Consider the following 22,963-nt stretch of genomic DNA (forward strand, 5'->3'; position numbering starts at 1 on the left):
CGCTGTCCGGCAAAGGCTTAAATCTCCAGCGCACATCCGCTACACGAACTTGTAGCGCACGAGTGAGTCCGTTCTCTTTTTTTTCGGCCATGGGCGTAGGCGTGGGCGTGGGCGGGTCATGGGCGCCATGCCCTGCCGTGCCATGCCGGGTCGGCTGCTTGTCGTTGTCAATTTTGCTTATTAAAGTTTTAAATGACGCGCCGAAAATTCGCATTGCGAACGCCCATTGACATGTGACAGGAGGCGCAGCAGCTGGAGCAGCAGCAGCAGCAGCTTCCACCTGAGACAGCCGAGGCACATTAAGATTGATGTGTCCATTTTGCAGCCCACACACAGGGCGACAGAGTGGGTGAGAGAGGTGGAGAGAGGGGGAGAGAGAGAGACATAGTCGGCTAACAATGTCGTGGCCCAAAAGTAATTAGCCACTCACACACACAGACACACTCAGCTGGACAGTTGTGCATGCATCAATAGTTGCCTCTATAGTTGCTCTACACACACACACTCACACACAGACACAGAATGAACAATTCACACACACACACACACACACTGAGAGAGTTCATGGCTGGCCTTGTTAACTTGCTGGCCTCATGTAGTTGGAGCCGCTGTCCAACCAAATTACGCACACGGGAATAAGGAAACATGATTTTTGCTTGTATGCGGCCCATAAAAAATTGTTGCATACTTCGGGGCGCCGCCAAGAGATAAGCAGCGAGGCAGAGGCAGCAGCAGAGGCAGCGGCAGAGGCGAACGCGACCCACAGAACATTTCGTTTAATTGGACGCTGGAGTACCGAATGCTGCATCATGATGCAGTCATATGAAAAACACAAAAACTCAACTCGGAATCAGCAGCAGCAGGAGCAGGAGGAGCAGGAGCAGGGCAGTGCAGCCTTTGCAAATGGCAATAAAAACAAGCAGCGCCCCATTTAAAAATTATGTGCTGCTGCAGCTGAACAATGAGAGAGGAAGAGACAGCAAGCGAGGGGGAGAGGAAGATGAGGGTGAGGCGGGGTCAAGAAGAGCGAGCGGAAGAGGCAGCGTAGCGCAACAACTGTTCAGAGATAATGCATGAGCAAGATATAAAACTGCAAATTGCCAACGATGCAGATTTATTCGAGTCTATAAAGCAGAGAGAGCTGCGCCGAGAGAGGCAATAATATTATTAATTCTTTGGCCTGATTGCCGAGCGCAATTCCCATTTCAAATTAAAATCAAATAAATAGCTATTTACAGAGCAGCAGCAGCAAAATTCCGAGGAATTATTTGCAGTAAACGAAAGAAATCCCATTTAAGAGCTAAAACTTGAGTTCAGATCGAGAAATGATTTTAGTAAATGAAATTTGCATGTAAATCTCGCATGTGTAACAAAGAGAACTCTGAGCGAACTCTGAGCGAACTCTGGCTGAGCTGAAGCAATTTTACAGCTCAATGTTTATAGTATAACAAATTGATTTCATTTTTAATTCAGTCAACATTTGCTTTTTCCATTCGATATATATAGTATAGTTCATAATCCACTTTGCCAGCGCTCAGCAATTCTACAACAATTTGCCGAAGTGAAAGCGATTTGTCCTTGATTCGTGCACAATATTGATGAAGTATTTAAATATCCTTTTTATTTTTTATTGCTGCCAATGCAAACTCAAACTCAAATTCAAATTCAAACTCGAATTCAGATAATAGCATGACAGCTAAATTGTCAGTGGTTTTCTGGGCTCTCTCTGCTTCTTCTTCTTCTGTTTTCTTTGGGTTAAAAATAGCATTTAATGTGCATAGCCTCGTTTGATGTGATTTCCCCATGAATATGACATGGAAGACGTTAGACTGCTATTGACATGACCGGCAGGACACGGCAATTTCGCAAATTACAATTGCCTAGGTCGATCAGAGTACATATGATGAAATATGCAGGCGTTGTTAGTTAGCCAAGACCAACTGCCCAACTTCACAGGGCACTCGCTCAACGACCAACGAATGGCCAACAGCCAATCGAGCCGCCCCCGCTCCGGGCGACGCTTTCGCTGCGAGTCAATAGAAAATGTGTGTCGTTAATCAAAGGGTATTAGTTGTAGCTCTAGCCACAATGACGACGATGGCGATGGCGATGGCGATGGCGGACCAGGCGACTTTTTATACTAGCTGAACAACGATGGACGACCTTTTGCCATGAGTTGGACTAAGAGACGCTCCAGGGCTGCTCCGACTGCTCCGATTGCTCCGACTGCCCGCCTGGTAGCTGCCTACTGGCACTTGCGATATGCCTGTAATTGCATTTTATCGATCCAAGTGGAGAAGGTGCCCATCTTCTGGCGTACATGTGGCAATTGCCAGCGTGTGCACACACACACAAACACACACACACACAGATACGCTGACGTTCAGAAACAGGACAGCAACAATAATAAAGAAGCGAACGAAAGGAAAAAAAAAAGTGAAGCAGGCGAGCAAAGACGTTGCTCGGGCTACACGGCAGCAAGTTTGTTACTCATTCATAAATCATGTGTGCAGCGACAGACGGACGGACAGAAAGACAGTCGACACATACAGACAGACAACACAGAGAGTGGGAGGGAGAGAGACTGAGAGAGAGAGAGAGAGGGGGGGCTAGTGAAATGTAAGCCTGGTCACTGAAACTTGCAGCGACGTTTTTCCAACTAACGGCTGCAGTTGGCCCCAAAAAATAAAATAGGAAAAAGGAAAACGTAAGCGATTTGACGGGGGCCTCGTGGCAGGGCAACAACGAAAACTATATGAATATGCCATAAAACAATATAGGCTGGCATACTAACATCTGCAGCAACAACAAGAACAGCTGCCAGTACAGTAGTCACTAGGCTAAGGAAACGTAGAAGAGGCAAAGATAAACATAAACTGAATAATACTTGATTAAATATATGAAATCAATTTGGTAATATGTACGGAACTATTGATAGATACGAGTGTATTCACAGTTATCGATAGATCTTATTTATATAAAGGTATACGTTTAAGGGATATGCGAGACATTATCAAAAGAAACGATAGTATTTGGAAATGAGTGAGTTTAGTGAAGACGATAGACAGGCTATCCGCTTAAAGGAGATTCAGTAGAGAAAGCAGATAAGAATGACTATAAATACAAGTATAAGATCATAGCAGAGCACAGAGTATAAGAGGATAAGCATAAAAAGTATTTAAGAATAATAATAATATACTCTAAGAAGACAAGAGGTGGCTAGAGCAACTAATTAGACTACGAGTAGATGCTTAAATATTTTAGATTAACTGTGATTACAAAACTCGAGCCCAGCTGAGTTCAGTTTGCAATCGATAAAGGCAAATGAGAATGTATGAAAATCATATTTCTATGCGCATTGCTGGCCATTGAGTTGGAAATGTTGCACTTGGCACAATTACCACTGTGGCTGATATGGGATACACGACAGCAGCGCCCTGAACTATGCTATGAATTTCATTTGGCAAGCCAAGGACATGCACAACGTGCGCCTAAACAGCCGGTTGAGAAGGATGAATGGAAGGAGAGGGGAGGGGAGGGGCGAGGACTGGGCTGGTCTGGGTTGCAGTCGAGGTGTTAGTGCGGGTGCGACGGGTGAGTGGGGCAATAGCAGTTGGCGGTTGGCAGTTGGCAGTTGTCAGTTGGCGTCGCCAGCCGCTACTAATATTAAAATTGAAAATTTTGTAATTTTTCTCGTTTTTTGGCAAGCCGGCGCTGCGCAGTCATAACAGCTGGCAGGCAAACTGCCACGCCCCCTTTCCACTCCAGGCAGTGTCCACCCCACACAGAGCTACATACATGGCTGCGTGTGTGTGTGTGTGTGTGCATATATGGCATATCTGTGGCCGTTACTTGGCAATAACATGCATGAGTGTGCAATTTGTGCAGTTGGCAGAGGCATCGTCAGGCACTCGGCGTCCTGCGGGAAATTTTCGACAGGTAAAAATGGCAGCAAAGCAGCCGCAGAATTAACTAGCAAAGCGACTCCAGCCGGCGGGGCATTTTTCATGCCAGCCCTGCCGTATTTGTTGCCGGCAGATACATTTTTGATTGAGTTACGTGTGGGCGGCCAAATGGGGCATGGCGTGGCATGGCGTGGCACGAGGCGAAGATGGCGAGCGAGCAGAAGGCCAAAAAAGAAATTGCTGGCTTCATTTGCCAGCCACTCGGTCGACGCTCGACTGATTTATGAGTGGTCAGGGGCAGCAGGAGCAGAGCCAGCCCAAAATGGAGCCCCCAGCATGAACGGAGGCGCTGCGCCTGTGGCAGCGGCTGCCGAAGTGGCAACAACTACGTGCAACTTGCAACGTGCGCTAATTTTATATAATTAAAACAAACACAAACACAGCAGGCACAGAGTGAGTGGGAAGGAGAGAGGGAGGGAGAGGGAGGGAGAGGGAGGGAGAGAGAGTAAGTGGGCGAGAGAGCGCTGAAGACTCTCAACGCCCACAAGTTGTTGCAAGTAGAGGTAGAGCGAGAAAGAGAGAGAGAGAGAGATGAAAGGAGTGAGAAAGAGAGCGAGAGAGAGAGAGAGAGAGAGTGGGAGTTAGTGGAGAGCTAAAGGAAAGCAGCACATGTCGCTAATAAGCCTGCGTGTTTACTGTTACTTGTTTCAACTAATTTGTCAGCTACGCCCAACGCCCGCATGCCAAGGCAAACACACACACACACAGTCAGAGACTGAAAGCAAAGTCGATGTTGGAGGGCGTGGCATGAGGTGTCTGCACTTGGCCTTGCTAATTGCACAGTCCTTTTGGCCCGGCCAAATCTCAGACAATTGCGCTAATTGAAAAACCTCGATAAGACCAAAGCGAAAGCTAAAAGCAACAGCACACACACATCGACACACACACAGACATCGACACACGCACACTGGCGAAATGGAGCTTCACTAAAAACATTTTGGTTCTTTGTTGTCCTTGGGTTTCCTTTTTCATGTAAACAAGCATTAAAAGCTAGTTAAGTTAGCATACGAACTTAAGATGTTCTATCAATTAATATATAGAACAGCGTAAACAACAATCGATAACTAATTATCGATAGTTATGGGTATTTAGTCTCATATCTAAAGAGCTTTTCAGCTACAGGATATATCAAAAGGAGGAGAGGAATCTTATCTCAGCTTAAAAATAAAAACCATGCCATGTTCGATTCTCTTGATATTATCGATTGTCTTTCCATACTTAAGTACCATTCAAAACTATATGTTTTTAATGAAATTATGCCGGACTCAAGTAAAAAACCATTCACAAGTTATGCACAGCTAAGATCCTGCGCCAGTGTTGAGCAACATTCGCTTGCATATTGATTATCGATAATTTTGTTAGTGTCAGCTCTAGCCAACTCAGCATAGTTTCGAAATGGCATGTGGCCCACTCTTGCAGCAGCCCATGAAAGATTCTAAATTTTGGCAGAAATTAACGAAAAATTTCGGCATAGAAATTGAATGGGACCCGACGAATGCGCTGAATCAGCACTGCCATGCAGAGTAGTTAGTGGGGCGCTGTAGTAGTGTTGGTCAGGCGAGGGGGGGAGGTAGGTAAAAACTTCATGACAAACTTATTATGCACTCGGCTGGGTTATTTCCAGAGCTGGGCAAAGTTTGCTATGTAAACTGGGAGCTGGGCAGTGTTTGAATTACTCTGCTCGGGCGGCACTTGAGTCCCTGCCGCATATTGAGGTCAGCCAAGGGGGCGAATGGTGGGAAACAGCGAGAGGTGCAGAGGGGTGGAGCTGAAGTGGTGCAGAGAAGGGAAGACTGTGGCAGTGGCAGTGGCCTGGCTGGCTGGCTGGCTGGCTGTCTGGGCTCGTCTCGGTCTCGACACTTGAGTAAATTATTTAGCCGCTCGCACAAAAGCATATTTCGTTCAATTTTTGCAGCTCTTAAACTTGTTTGCCCATTCTTCAACTTGCCTTGACTCTCCGACTCACTGACTCTTTCGGCTATTTCGGTTCTCTTATTTGTCTGTTTGTTTGATTTTTTGCAGGTTTTGGCTTCGTTACATTTCAAAGCGAAGATGTGGTAGACAAAGTTTGTGAAATTCATTTCCATGAGATAAACAACAAAATGGTAAGTCGAGCGAAGCCAAATGAAACGAAATGCTGTGCCGTTATTCTGTCTATATCTAATCCCGTTGCTTCCCAGGTCGAGTGCAAGAAGGCGCAGCCCAAGGAGGTAATGCTGCCGGCAAATCTGGCCAAGACACGGGCGGCCGGTCGTTCCGCTTACGGTGAGTTGGTAGTCTGGGGCAGCCACGCGAATCAGGCGACGGCGACGGCAACGGCGGCGGCGGCAACGGCTGCCGCTGCTGCTGCTGCTGCCGGCACGCCCGCCGCCGCCCTCTTGCCCAGTAGTTTAACCGCTGCCGCCACCGCGCTGCAGCAGCAACAGCAGCAACAACAGCAACACCATTCACACCACCAGCAACAGCAACAACATCCACACTCACACACACACTCACACCATCATCACCATCACCAGCAGCTGCTGGGCGCCGCCGCAGCGGCCGCCTCGCTGCGCTACACGCCCTATCCGCTGCCCACGCACATTTCAGCCGCTGCCGTCGCCGCAGCGGCCGCAGCTGCCACGCAACAGCAACAGCAGCAACAGCAGCAGCAGCAACAGCAGGCAGTTGCTGTGGCCGCCCAACAGCATCAACAGCAGCAGCAACAGCAACAGCAGCAGCAGCAGCAATCGCTCGCACATGTTGTAGCCGCTGCCGCCGGCGCACCTTCGCTCTTGCCACTGTCCAGTGCCACGCCCGCCGGCGCCCCCTCGCTGCTGCAATACGCAGCTGCTGCGAATGCCACACAGAACAATGTCGCCCTGGCCAATTCTCTCTATGCGGACGCGGCTGCTGTGATGGGCTATAAGCGCCTGCTGGCCGCCGCCGCCGTCAGCAGCGGCCTACGGGCCACGCCCACCCTGGGCGCGCTCGCAGCGCCGGCAGCAGCGGCCGCAGCAGCCGCCCAGCAGGCGCAGCTGCGCCAGAATGCAGCCCTGGCCGCTGCCCACTATCCGCTCAGCGAGCTGCTGGCGATGCCCGCCAGCCTCGAGACGGCAGCAGCTGCCTCGCTCTATCAGCTGCCCGGCATCTGACCGCCCAGGCCGCAGTGAGCCGCCGTCCCGAGCATATATTAGAGCAGGCCCAACGGCAGACCGTTTTCAATCAGCCTGATGTCTGATATACACACACGCTTACACACATACACACACACACGCACACGTACACACATACTGAACTCTCATTCCGTCTCAATGTCCAAAGCGCGAACGTATCGCATTACTTATACTTAGGTCTTAGGTCTAAAACGTGTATGATTCTCCCTAGCCATGTATGCTCCATAAATATACATACGTACATACATACATACATACATATATAAATGTACATACATTACTGTGTCTAATCGATAGGACGCGCCGTATGCGTATTATCGATATATATTATATATACTTAATTTCTAAAAATTTAACTTAGCGTAACGCATTCGTTTCTTTCTCTAGAGCTTAAGAAATTTTGTTTTAAGATCTAGGCTTAACCAAAAAAATAATTACTTACTAAAACAAAACAAAAAAATTAACAAAATTAATTAATTAAGTGCAGTTTCTAGAGAGCTGCATAGATGTTTTTGCTCAACGTTTCGATTAACTATCGATGCTTAGTGTTAACCTAGCAACGAACGTAATATTCTACATGTAACAGTAAAGCGTAACTGTAAATCAAACTGCGTGTAAGTCTTAGACATTGTACAACACTAGAGCGTAAGAACTGAATATGCAAATATGATGAAAATTCAAATTGAGAAACAAGTAATGTCAAAAAAAAAATACAAGAAAAACGAAGAAAAAGAAGAAGAAAAATCAATCACAATTATATTTCTAATACTTGTATAACTAACATTTACCAACTCTATATACAATATATACTATATATTATATATATATTTATTATATATTCCAACTTCAGCTCATACGAAAATAGCTCTTCAAAATGTATAACAACTGTAGAACCGAATATAATTAACGTTTACAATATAATAATGTCATAAATTAGCAAATGTATCAAAATTAGCTTTTAAGTAAAGCCGCATTTAAGTAGGCAACAAATAAAGCCGACAGGCTTACGCACACACACACACACACACATAAGAATCTGTGTGTATGTGTATGTGTGTCAAACATTTTAGTTAAACAATTTGAAAGTCGCAAACGTAGTGACCGTAGATTGGCAGCTGCCTGTCTCTCTCTCTCTCTCTTTCTGTCTGTCCGTCCGTCCGTCTGTCCAATTTGAAAATTTCACAACACTGGTAAATTGATAATGTCAATTGAAGCGCAAAAGCCTCTCACAGACCTACCAGCTGTTGGCCAATTAATAACTGATGCATACATACCCACACATATACATCTACTTAGACATTAATATTTGACTTAAACATGAACTTTAGCTATTGAGTATACATATACTATATATATACATTTATTTATATATATAAATGAAAACATTTACTTACTTGCTAAGCGCATTAAGCGCTTCAAGTTAACTGCTAGCTAATACTTGAATGTTTATGCTCGTTTAGCTGTGGTGAAAGAGGGTATATAAGGTTCGTCTGGCACTTTGTCCGAGTCTGTGAAATCGAATATTAAGTATAAGCCCAGTGTGTGCAGTAAGTATAGTAGTAAAAGGCGAAGAGTACATGCCTTTTAGGGGCGTGGCTTGTTTGTTGGCAACTCTAATTGTGCAGCTAAGCTTATCCAAATGTTACCATCGAGACTCATTTTAGATAAACCCATATTGATAATTCAAAAGTTTCCAAAGTTTCTTTCATAATTTCGCAACTTGTTCATTCATAAACGAGCATTATATAGTCGGCTATGCTCGACTAGCAACATTCCTACTTGTTGTCCATTGTAATAGTGTACTCATTCGTGTCTAAGACTAAGTTCAACAAGACAACAACAACCATAACAGCAACAACAACAACAACAACAATAGCTACAACAACAACGACTACGCACAGGAAACGATGCCAAAATGATGAACGAATAATTGATTGATTGATTGAATGATTGATGACAGCCATGGAGCACAGAAAAAAAAAAACTAACAAAACAAATTAAACATTCCAAACAAAAAACGAAAATCTATTTAAATTAACATTTAACATTTTTTTTAACTAGCTGTCCAATTGTTTTTTGCTATTTAATTGTTTACGATGTTTTTTTAGTTTCTTTTTTCAACCACATTTTGTTTTTTCTTTGTAGTGCATTTTTTCTCATTTCCTTTTTGTCAATTTGTGAGTGTGTGTAAACACTTTTGAATTCATTTAATTAGTTGAGGGCCAATGAAACGCAATGGGCCTCGAGAGTCTGTGACATTTTGTAGAAATGCGCAGCGAGGCTTTAGAAATGCTTTCATGCTCGCCCCGCCTCGAACAACTACACTAGTGAACCGATTAACTAAATAACAGTCTAGTATTTACATTTTAGCATAGTATTTAAATGTGTGTTCTTTTTTTCCTTTCTAGTAAACAATGTCTACGTATTTACAACAATATTTAAACAACTCTATATAAACATATATATATAACTAAGTGTTTAGAATTGTGTCATATCTATTTATATATACATTCATAGATATATATACTTGTATCGATGGTACAACAGATGTAACTCTCTATATATTCTTAACTATAGCTCAGCAAGTCGAGGCTGTTAATGGAAGAAAAAGCTGCTCCAAAAAAAACATTTTAGAATCTGTCGAACTCTCTAACAGCAGTACTTACATATATATTAGTATATAGTATATAATAATCGATAAATGTTCATCGATTATTATTTAGTTAACACACACACAATTAGATCATTAAGTACACACACACACATACACACACGAACACTTTCAGAACTTATTTAATACATATATAGTTGAACAGACTTAGACTTTTATCGAATATATAACTTTATATATCAACATATATATCTCTTTGATCTATTTGTTTTCTAGGAGTACTCTTAGCATTTAACTCAGCGCACTTATGAATGTTAGTAATTGATTTATGTTTATGCCTCTCTTTTTTTCGTGCTCTCTCTTGTTTTTCATGCTCCATATATAGATAACATCATGTGGGGTCTGGGGACATTGCCCGAAGGTAAGCATATGAAATGAGATCTACCGAAGGGATTTGAAATAATGTTATCTAACTGATTTCCCTCTATCTCTCTCTCTTTCTCGCAGGCTTTCCGGCAGCTGCGTATGCTGCTTATGCCGCTGGTCGCGGCTATTCGGGTTATCCCAGCTTCGGACTACCCTATCCAACTGGTAAGTCAACTCTCTATCTATCTCTCTCTCTCTGTCTCACACACACATACATCATCACACATACCTTAACTACTTATAAATATATATGATTATTTAGTATATCCTATGCATATGTCGTAAGCCCCGTGTGCGTAAAAGACCCAGTGTGTGTGTGAGTGTGTGTGTGAATGTATTTGGCGTGAATGTATTGTGACTACTCTGAAATCGAACTAAAGCTAAAGCCTAAAGCCTAAAGCCCAAAGCCTATCCCGCATTGCAATTTGTGTTAGTTGATATGACGAAAGGCCTTGTTTAACTAGTCAAACAATTAGCTATAATCCATCTACATATATACATACATATATGTAACATGATTAATTAGCATAATATACTAACTATCGCTCGAAAACTCTCGTTTGCTATTTATATGATTTGTTGTTCCCGTATCAGTCGAAATATTCCTTTTCCTTCTATGTTTCTTCTCTTCTTTTTCTTCTTAATCTATTTATTTCTTTCTGGAACCTTTTAGCTGGCGTTATGGGCGTAATGCCGGAGAATCGTATACTGATCGGTGATTATTTGGTCGCCCCAACGACAGCCAGCAGCACGGCCTAGAAGCGACTCTGACTCTATGATCTAAACTGATATTTTTTCAATCGAGTATTATATCAAAATCTGAACTAATAAAAACAAAACCATCTTATTACTATACAAACAAATGAAGCCAAACTCTAGAGCGTTCGTCATATCAATGCACAAATCGTACTCAAAACTGAAATTAAATTCCCAAGTGAAGCAGCTCCTACAACATATTTGCATTATCTAGGCACATTCATTGATGCTGCTTGGCTTTGTGCTTCCCCATATCACGTCACACGCATACACTGTGCAAAACTCATTATCCACAAACACTTTGCTAGTACTAGAGCCACCTCGCCTCTTCATGCATTCCCATCATTAGTTTTGGTTCTTATTATTGTGTTTTCTTTAGTTCTGCTAGGGTTGGAACGGATGTTGGCAAAGCATTTGAAACTACTCAAATCCGACACTAGCCAGAGTTATCGATAAACGATAAACGATTATCAGGGTAGAGAAAGATTTAGCAAACAGATTAAGAAGCGTGCCCTAAAATTCACGAATGCAAATATCTGAAATATCATTATTCATATAAACGCATTCGTCCCAACCCTAGCCTAGTCACCCACTCTCTCTCTCTCTCTCTCTCTCTTTCTGTGTCTCTCTCCCACTCTCTCTCTCTCTCTGTTTGTCTCTACATTTTGTGTCTCATATGATTTTGTAGGCTTAACTATTTGTGGCATCGGTAGAAGTTATGGTACCACATGTAGCACGAATCCGGGCCGCAGCAGAGCCGCCAATTGCACCGCTGGCGGCGGTGCAGCAGCGGCTGCCGCTGCCGTGCACAATCAGCCCCAAACGGGATACCATCAACACCATCAAACGCTGACTTTGCCGCTGGCCACGGCGCTGACAGCGCGCACCGCCGCAATCAAATCCCAATTTCTGGGCAACATCAATTTTTAATAAATACGAACAAAATAAAGAAAGAAAACCCTATAAGGGCCAGATAACCAGAGAGAGCGGCATAAACGACAAACGAGAACCAGTTCAAGCTAAGCGAGAGGCCGGCGATATTGTATTTAATATTTCATTTGCCATTTTGTTTCTTTTCTCTCTCTCTCTCTCTCCCTTTCTCTCTCTCTCTAACTCTCTCGCTTGGTCTCAACGACAATACGCAAACCAAACCAGAAAAAAAGAAAGAAATTTATATAAATCATTTGTACTGTGACAAGTAGGTACTACAACAACAACAACAACAACAGCAACAGCAACATGAGCAACAACAACAACAACAACAATTGAAATTTATTAGCTTAGATTGTTTCTGGTAACAACAAATATTGAATCTATCAACAAAACCAAAACCAAACAGAATCTAATAAAGAACTTATACAACTATTTGTAATTGCAGACCCATACATAAAAGAAAAAGAAAAAATTATATATATATACATACTATATATATATATAATCACATTTAGTGCTGCTGGCGCATATATGTGTGTACACACTGTAGCTGGCCCTCATATCTAGATATATATATATATACTATAGCGGACACTTATTAGACCTTTACTAAATACACATACTTAGCATTTGTTTGTACTGCCTAGAGGAACCCCTATATAGCTAGCTACTAGTTACGTATACCCAGTCTCTATATACACATATATCAGGCGTATCTATAGTGCAGTTCTTTCGATTTACGATATACATACATACATATATACTCGATACATATGTAGACCTTAGGCTAAACATAATCGCATAAACGTGTAGAGAAACCCGTAGAGATATGACACAATACACACACACACACACACACGTATACACGTACATGCAGTAAACACTCCGTTGATGCTACCCCATTTGTAATTTCCATTAATTCTCATTAAACAACTCCCATTTGGTATTATTTGTAAAAAAAAAATAAAAATAAAACTATTTTACAGTTAGCGCATTTAAATGCAAATTTTTTATTTGTAGTCCATCTGCATAAATTAGTGGGAAACCCAAATGTCGACGATATACGAAAAATAAACAAATACACTCACACACACACACACACGCACACACATACACGGATGAGAAACCCATTTAGATAAAAAGTACAACATTTTAGCAGGCCTGTCACATGTATGTGTGTGTGTGTGTAGCATCATATTATTATCCTTTAATTAATTTCCTGCATAATGTGAATTTTGTTTTTCTTTTCGCATTTTGCATTTTATTTGCATTTCGTTTCCCCTGAGTTTTTTAGATAATCAACGAACGTGCACAGATTTCTAGCAAAAGTTCATTAATTAGTTGAATTTTCAGTTCTCTATCTCTCTCTATCTATCTATCTATCTATCTATCTATCTCTCTCTCTATCAAATATATGAAATCCTTCTAACTCTATTCATATAAAAACATATACATATAAACATTTATCGCATATCCTGCATACAAATTCCTTCATCGTTGTTGCATCTGAAACTGAAACTGAATCAACAACAACAACAACAACAACAACAACAAAAACAAAAATATGAGCGAAATTCAAGTTTTTATTGAAAATCTCTATATATGAATAAAACATTAACTATATACATACATATATATATATATACACACACATTTATATTATTATATCTAAAAGAAAACGTTTATATATCTACAAATAAGTTGAAAAATATTTCTTTTATACACAACAAAAGAAAAATCAAATCAAAATCTAATTTCATTTGTACAATAATATTAATAATGATAATGGAAACGATCAATTTTTAAATATGACAACAACAACAACAACAACAACAAAAATCAAACAAAAATGAAATACAATATTAATGTCCATCCATTTTCGAAGAGCAAAGTTTAAGTTTGATGAAAAATGCAATTTTTCTAATGTCCTTTCCATTAATGTAAGTTCGTTTACTTAGCTACCAATACACATACACATATACACGTATACACGCAAAAGACAGAAAAGCTGTTAATTAGTTAATTGAATGCAATAAGATTTTTTGGCAAAATTATAATATGAATTATGAAACAAAAGGACAAAGCAGCAAAAACTGCTTGAAGGTATCTAAACTTATATATACATACATATACATATATATACATATATATATATATATATATATATGAAATGCTTGCAAGTTATTTATAAACAAACACACACACACACACACACATGCATAACTAACTACTCACACACACAAACACACACGCATATCTATGTATTTTACACGTATATACTGTGATTTATAAGAAAACGCTTCAAACCAAAAACAAAAGCAAACCAAGATGATGAAACAAAAATTTGCCAAACGCATAATTCGAAATTGCTTATGCAACAAAAAAAAAAAAAAAAAAGTTATTAACTAAATAAATGCACAAAAAATGGAAATAAAATCCGAAAAAAAAAACAAAGCCAAGTTTATGATTTTTTAGCCGCAAGGCCTTAGCTCTTTAGACTTACTAGCGTTAGAAAGCAGCAAGCAAATGGATCAACAAGGCGTATGCGCAATATGAAGAAGAAGCAGCAGCAGCTAAAGATGAAGATGAAGAAGCAGCAGCAGCTGAAGATGTGCCACAACTGCCAACAAGGTCAGCTAAAAATGGTCAAAAAACTGCATAATCCCACAGCATAATCTCTCTTTATATATAGATATACTCTCTCTCTCTCTCTCTATCTCTCTCTTTATAAACATATATATTTGTACGCAAAAGCCGTTAAACACATTTTCTAACTATTATATGTAATGTTAGCTTGTTAATTGATTATATTTAGCTGAAGTCTTAGTGAAAAAAATAAATAAATAATAAATAAATCATGGGCAATCGCAACTCAAATTGTAAACTGCTTGCGCGGCGGCAGTACAGTAGCTCTCATATGTATTCTCACACCTTCTAGATAGTATACATATATACATATGTGTGTGTAGTCCTAACCAAACTAGAAACTATAATCAAACTAATAGTAGTTCATAAAAGAAAATCAAAAACAAACAAAAAATGAAATCTATTTGTAAACTAAATTTAAGCTAATTAATGTAGCAACTAGTCTTAGTTCACACTAATTGAAAAAACAATTGTGTAGTGTTGGAAAATGGAGCAAAATTATATAGCTCATATATCTATAGTCATAAGTAAACATATACATACCATATATATATCTCTATCTCTCTCTCTGTCTCTCTCACACTTTCTCTGTATTCATTGTTCTTTTGTTATTCACCTAATTTAAGCGTAGCTCTTGAAATGTGTTTTTAATCAGTTCATGTTTTGCGTTTTTGCGTGTCTCATAGACATTGTCCTCCTCTTGCCTTAGTGTTGGTAAATCGTTCAAGTTTTGACAACGCTGCCATCTTGTTAAACAACAAACAGTGTTGTTTACCAAACCACAAGTCGAACAACTACGAAACAACACCAGCTGCCCCTGCCGGAAGCCCATAACAACAACGGCAACGGTAACGGCAACGCAACGACAACTGCAACTGTCGAAGGAAAGAAAAGAAGAGCATATAGCTATATAGATGAAACTAAAAACTTATTTATTTAGAAAAAGGCAGTTACCGCTATTTCCAGCTCTATAGCCAGCAGCTTTTGCCCGCTAATGAAAACAACATGGCGCACACATCCCGAAAAAAGAATAAATGAAAATAGCGTAAACTAAACGTAAGCCAAACTTGATTGGCGCCACACACACACACACACACACGCACAGGCACACGCGCACGCACACACACGCACAACGAGCACAATAAGCAAACGTCTGGCATAGCCACGCCTCGTTACGTTACGTCACGTTACGTTACATCAATTTTTGTGTTTCCGCAGGAAATGCAACTGCTACAATTCCAACCCCACCACACCTCTCCCTCTCACTCCCTCTCTCTCTCTGCTATGCGCCTTGCCTGCCAGCCCGTAATCCGTTAGCCATAACCCGTTACTTCTTAGCCCAATGTTGTCTATGCCTCCTGCCCTCAACCCGTTTCCATTCCCACGCCCCTCCACCCACAATCCCGACTGCCCACCCACAATCCCCCTGGCCATGCTCATTCTGTTGTCATTTCAATATTGGCGCTGGCGTATTTTTACTTGCTGCAGCAGCTGTGACCGTGACAACAACAACAACAACAGCAACAACAATGATAACAGTAAAAGCGCCCAAAAAAGCAAAGTGCGCCGCAGCCAAGCGTTCTAACTGTATTTCGTTTCTCTGCCGCTCCACCGCCTCATCCCCCCAGCCCGGCCTCCATTCATAGGAACACAACAACAACGTTCATTTAATAACCCAGCAGAAACACTTTTTGTGTTATTCTCTTCTTCTTTCTTCGTGTTTTCATAACCTGCCCTCCAAGTTGGCTCTGTCGTGTAGCTCTCTTCTATATACCCATACATCTATACTATATATAGCTCCATTAAATAACATTAGTTGTGGAATTTCGATTTGTGGGCTTCGGGTTCTTCCTTTACTCTATACTCTCTAGTGCAGCCTTAGTTAATCGTATATATATACTAAATAGTTTGTTTGATTTGTTTGTTCCACTTACAACATTCGAAAAGAAAAAAAAAGATAGACAACTTACATTACCTAATACTAATTATAATCGTAAAAGTTTGATTTCTCTTTTATATACCTATATATACCACTTAGAGCTCAGTCTTTGATGACTTTCATAACTATATATATATATATACATGTATATTCCTATATAACTTAGGTATTTCTTTTATATGTGCCCAAGCTCTTAACTAGCTGTTTTTCATTTGACTTGACCCCCGTTTAATGTACAACTCTCGCAATCTTTTGCCACTTGCAGTTGATCTAACCAACGGGCAGCTGACCCCCAACAATAATACACCACTACTAACACAGGCTTTGTCAGGTAAGTTCCGAATGTTTTTGGTTTTGCAATCATCTTTTAAAGACTTACGATTTGTAATGGAATTAGTGAAAATATTGAATGGAAAGGCACCTTAGAAATAGAATAGAATATAAATAGATGATCATTATTGCATTATAAAATATTATCTTAAACTAGCTCTACGTTAACTCTTTGAATGTACGTCGCATGCTCAACCATATATGTATACAACAATTGAACATTCCTGTAATTCGTTAGGTACATACTCTTATTAATAGACCCACACTTCTACTGTTACCTCTACATATAGTGTTTCACTTCCAGCGTTTCACTTAACAATCTCCAATAAGTATTTCAATTGATTTACACAATCATGGAAAATCTTAGTCCTTCTCTTTCAAATAGTATATAAATTAAATCTTACATGCTCAGGCTTCACAGACCTAAACTTCTATCGATAGCTTATGCATAAACGATAGATAGCCGTGCAGAGAGTTTATTTCGCATACCATTTCATCTTCAGTCATCAATAGACATTCCCATATATCCTGTTTCAATAGATTCATACAATCCTGATAGGCTTACGATTCAATTGAAAGTTGTAGGCAAAGTGCTTCAGCTCCATTCATTTTCATCTCTCATATTAATGCATAAGTATATCTCAGTTATCTTTCCAAATCTCATCGAGCTCTCCCTCTCCTCTGCTTGCAGTGATGAACAACTATCAGGCGGCTGCTGCTGCCGCCCACAGCTTCGGTCCGTCGGCCTCGCCTCATGCAGCGGCCGCCACCACGGCCACACGGCAGGGCTTTCCCTCAACCAACTCGCCCGGACCAACCATTGACATGTACAGCTCGGCCGGGGCCGACAATGTGGGCTACGTACAGGCCACCAGTCCGCAGCCATCCGGCTTTCCCATAGCCGTCAGCCGTGCCCCATTGAACTACAGCCCGGTAAGTACGAGGAGCCTCTCCACGAGTTAATCAACTATCAATAGACGTCCAGGGGGCAGTGGGCAAGGGAGCAAGGGAGCAAGGGGCAGGGGGCAAGGGGCGTGCTTTGTCCGTTGCCGTTCATCGATGCCGACGAATGCCCGTCTCCGCCTCCTAAGCACAATCGAATTAAATTACTTAAGCAAAATCTATACATACATATATAGAAATAATTTAGCTACATAGTTATTGCGTTGACCTCCCATAAATATATTGTACTATGTATTTCTCTTTCATTTCGTACAGATTTATTCGTTGAACTTTGCGATGGCTAATATATAAAAAGACTGATAACCCAAATAAAAAAGCAAAAAAGCAAAAAAAATAAGATAACAAAATCCAAAAAAAAAAGAAAGCAAAATAAAACAAGAAAACAAAAACAAATGCAAAAAGTATATACAATTATATATATAAATCGAAAATTATATATATACATATATACACAAATATATATAAAAGAGAAATGAAAAGCGAAAAGAGAGAAAAAAGTAATAAGAGTTATATAACAAAACGCAGTTGCACAAGGTAGGCACACCAACAAAACTACAGCGTGTTTATTTTCCAATAACAATTTCAATTATTTATCAATCAAAACTATATATTTTACAAACATACAAAAAAAAATAAATTTTTAAAAATATCAATTACATTTACGTTAACAAAAAACCTAGTCAAAAAATCAAATTAAAAAAAACGAATTAAGTAAAAAAATCTATTTTATGCACGTCACTCTATAAGCACAGTTTTCTAGGTCAATTATGATTTATATACAATATGTAATATATATAAAATATTTAATATAAGCGCTGATACTAACAAACATCCATCATAATACATACACACACAGACACTCACACAAACACATGTTCATTACTGAAGCCTGTGGCAAAGTTTTAATAAAGAATTCCATGTGAAATTTTTTTCCTTGTATGAAGTTCATTTATGATTATGATTTAATAAACAGAAATAAAAAAATATATCTATATATTTATAAATATTTTTTTAGTTTATCAAAAAAAAGAAATTATAAAAATAAAAAAAATAAAATATTTAAAGTTTATATTTTTAAAATGTATAAATATACCATATAATATAAATATAAATTTTTTGATATTTTTTTATTTTATGAAATTATTTATATTTTTTTATATATTTTTTTTTATTTTTTTTTTTTTTTTTTTAATTATCAAAAATATATATTTATAAACTATTTATTAGGCATATTAAGTAAATATATATTTTCTCATACTTTTTCGTTTAAAACTTGAAAAACTTTGCCACAAGTTACAAAACAACGTTTCTCGCATACAAAAAAAAAAAAAAAACATTTTCTAGATAAATTAAATAATTTTTTTCTATCTCAAATACTTTATAAATATATATATACATCTATTTGAATCTATTTGATCTATGTGTATATATATATATATATATGTCTACTCTATAAATGTTAAATAACTTTCCTATATACGTATGTCTGTGTGCATTTGTTGCTCGCCGAATGCATTTTATTTGAATAATTTTTTTGTGTGTGTATTTGTTTTGTGCCATGCGAAACGTTCTATTTACAGGGACCACTAATTCCTGCGGCATTTACAAATGGATACCATTAAAATAAAGGTGGCGCCGAAACAACCGCAATGACAACAACAACAACACCAGCAACAACAACAACAAGAACTACAACTACAACTACAACAACTGCAACAGCAACAGCAACAGCAGCAGCAATAAAAGCAACAACAATTGACAACAGCAAAGTAACTGTAACTGTTTATATATATATACACAAATATATATATAAAGCTGCGTATATAACTCACATACACACACACATATATAAATATAATATATTTAAGCTTGTGCATGGTAATAAATTTGTGCACAAAGCAAAATAAAATCTGTTAAGCAGCCAAGCAAAACACAGCAATAAGTATGATATAAACCAGAAATACACACACCAACACACACACACTGACACACACACACACACAACAATTAATTAATTAACGTTTATGTACTATACAGAAATATATATATACATACATGTACATGTATGTGTATATATACATATGTACACCTGTATGCATATACAATTTATAACGTAAAAACAATTTAATTTTAATTTAATGACAACAACAACAACAACAACAGCAATATTAACAAATAATCAAATAAGCAAGCAGAAAGGCAAAAAAAAAAAAGAAAATTGTGCAACGCGTGCAGCAAAAATCGTTTAAAATGCAAATTAAACGAAATGCAGCAGCAGCAGCAGCAGTAAGGCGTTGCCAGTAGGCGTGGCCTTTACACACACAAACACACACACACACACGCCCACATACAAGAGACACACCAAGGCCAAACCGGGCGCAAGGCAACAATTTTTTTTTGCCCGGCAGCCGAAAAGTTTTAAATGAAACCAAAAACAAAAATAAGTAAACAAAATTAAAAAAATAAAATAAAATTTATTAATTAATAACTAAAAAAAAAGAAAGAAAAACAAAACAAATAAAGTTACAAATGTTGCAATAATAGCGAAATATGTTATTATTTAATTGCGTATTATTACAAGTAAAATGATTATTAACATTATTATTGCTATGCTTAAAGTTAAGTTGTAACTTTTAAAGTTAAAAGTCGATTAACATATATATATACACATATATATATAATATATATATATATATGTACAAACTGCAATATATACAAAGAAAACGATGAAGAAGATGATGAGGACAAAAATACGAATTACACAAATCAAAAGATCAAACAAAAATTTGCAATTTATTTGTTAAGTCAAGTCGGGCATGCCCAATATTTGCTAATACAGAGTATATAAAAATAGAGAGTGAAAGAGAGAGAGAGAGAGAGATCTCTCTGTATGTATTAGATATATCTCTCTTTAAATATATATAAGTACAGAGAGAGAGGGAGAGCAAGATCTCTCTCTATATCGATCCGATATATCTGTCCGTATATATATATATTATATACTCTGTATATAAATATTTCAGTTCTTCTCGTTGCTAAATCAAAAATCAAAAATATAATGAAAATATTTAGATGCAAATTATGAATTATGAATTTATTTTAAAGTACAATCCAAAACAAAAGTTTATTGGCCAAAAGAAGAAGCAGAAGAAAGGAAAACTGAGTTGATGCAGCTCAACTATAATTTGTTAAATCAAATGTGTGTTTCGTTTTTAACTTGCAAACTCTTTTGTGTTCATTAATAACAAATTCATATGGTTAGTTAGACAAATATGTTAAAAAAGAAGAAGAAGAAGAAGAAGAGAAGGTAAAAAAAACGCATTCATTATGAGCGCAATTGAGAGATTGAATTTCGCATAACTCGAGGCATAAATCAATTTATTTGCTAAAACACACACACACACACACATACACACATACAACTGATGAATCAAAACAAAAGAAAAAACTTAAACAAATTACAATCTAAGCGCATATGCAAATATAACAATGAACTATTATACATACAGCATATATATTACATTTAAGTAAATAAAATATTTATAAAACAAAACAAAACAAAACAAAAAAAAAGACAATTACAACTAAGAAAAGCCAGTTGAACATGGGTAAAGAAAAAAACAAAAACAAAAACGAAAAATAATATATATAAATAAATAAAAACTATATATGTATGTAGTGCTGTTCCAAGGTCAAAAGGGACACGCACACATACATATATATGTTCAATAAAAGCAGGCCACATTATGTGCAATTAATTTTTCTAGTCTCATGTCTCGAGTCTCCAGGATGACGGGACTGGCAGGACGACAGGATAGTGAAAAAGACTAGAGAGAGAGGGAGATGGAAGGCGTCATAGAAAAATATATTTATATACAACAATATATATGTATGTATACATATATACATATATATAATATTCAATTATTGGAACAACAACAAAAACTAACTGACAATTAAGAAAAAAGTAGAAGAAGAAGAGAGAAAAAAAAACACAATTAATATATTGCGCTTTTTTTGGTCTGTCTGAGATTTTAGCATTACTCACAGAAGTGGAAGAAGCTAACGGGAAGGTGAAGATGAATCTGAGAAGCAGAAAAATACAATATGTTCCTTTCATAACTTTTTTGCCAAATTGTCGAAACCAACGCTCGCCTGGACTTTGCCAGCTAAGGTCTCGGGATCAGAAGGAAAACATACAAGAACAGCAGACAAAACCAAACAAATACGATATAAATATAGACATATACAAAAGCAGAAGATGAAGCCGAAGATTACAAACAACAACAAATATAGTTATAGCGTTTATAATGTTGACAACAAATAATAAGCAAGAGCAAGAGAAACACAGAAGAAACAATAAGCAGACACAGACAGACAAACAGACAAACAGACAGACAATTGAAATGGTAAGGGTGTTCAGGTAGTTGGATACTTTTTAGATATGGATTCGCAACACTTTGGTTCACAAGTAATACATTAACATATATGCATATGTATATATATGAATATATGAATAATCAAAAAAAAATAAAAAGAGAAAACCATTTTTAGATAGGCGAAACTAAGCTGCTAAATTACATATATATATATATATATTACAATATATAACTGAATCGGCTTGAGGCAATCCAGTATGACGAGATCTATATCTTAAGTGCTGATGAAGAAGAGGAAGACACAAACATACACACACACACACATTTTACTTATGTATACGTATGTGTGTAGAGAGATTCATGCATACATACAATCTGCAAGGGAGTCAAGGCAATGGTTACTTTAACGCTAAACTAAAACTAATTGTTAAAAAAAAAAATGAAAAAAAAAAAAATGTCGAATTCAACACAATATAAAAATAATGTCGAAATTCGGGACAGAGAAATTGAATATCGAGAAGCTAAAAATAAAGAGAGCAAAGAAGAAGCATTGCAGAGCCGTATAATGTTATATTATATACATATATACATATATAGTATATATAAGGCATATGCGTATATAATTATAAATAAATAAATATATTTTTAAGACACGTTCTAAAAGCAATAATTCAAAACAACAACAAACTGACGAGGAAGAACCACAACCAGAAGCCGTGGAGGAAGAAGCTAAGTAAGTTTGAAAAACAAAAAAAAAACCAACAACAAAAACTTGAATACATTAAATATACACCAATATATAAATATACATAAATATATATACAATTAAAATATATATACAAAACAAAAACAAATATATA

The 22,963-nt window shown here is 38.0% G+C and overlaps 1 protein-coding gene across 6 annotated transcripts in view; it reads left to right on the plus strand.

Moving 5' to 3' along the window:
• The window catches only part of Rbp6 (RNA-binding protein 6), a 195,011-nt gene extending 173,021 nt beyond the window's left edge, over window positions 1–21,990 (plus strand). For 2 of the 6 annotated variants that reach the window (XM_018100412.3, XM_030384438.2), the window contains 7 exons: window positions 5,988–6,070; window positions 6,146–6,230; window positions 10,117–10,152; window positions 10,239–10,322; window positions 16,697–16,762; window positions 17,453–17,694; window positions 19,305–21,990. In XM_018100412.3, coding sequence (XP_017955901.1) covers window positions 5,988–6,070; window positions 6,146–6,230; window positions 10,117–10,152; window positions 10,239–10,322; window positions 16,697–16,762; window positions 17,453–17,694; window positions 19,305–19,346 — 638 coding nt within the window. In that variant the 3' untranslated portion in view covers window positions 19,347–21,990. Of the gene's footprint in view, window positions 1–5,987; window positions 6,071–6,145; window positions 9,450–10,116; window positions 10,153–10,238; window positions 10,323–11,601; window positions 12,137–16,696; window positions 16,763–17,452; window positions 17,695–17,979; window positions 18,259–19,304 lie in introns of those variants that run through there. The other 4 variants (XM_018100413.2, XM_089259885.1, XM_018100414.2 and 1 more) reach the window with 4 other exon arrangements.
• Window positions 21,991–22,963: the final 973 nt, after the last annotated feature.

The sequence above is a fragment of the Drosophila navojoa genome, chromosome 4, assembly GCF_054131105.1.
Source record: "Drosophila navojoa isolate 15081-1374.11 chromosome 4, UAZ_NAV_1.0, whole genome shotgun sequence".
Taxonomy (NCBI): domain Eukaryota; kingdom Metazoa; phylum Arthropoda; class Insecta; order Diptera; family Drosophilidae; genus Drosophila; species Drosophila navojoa.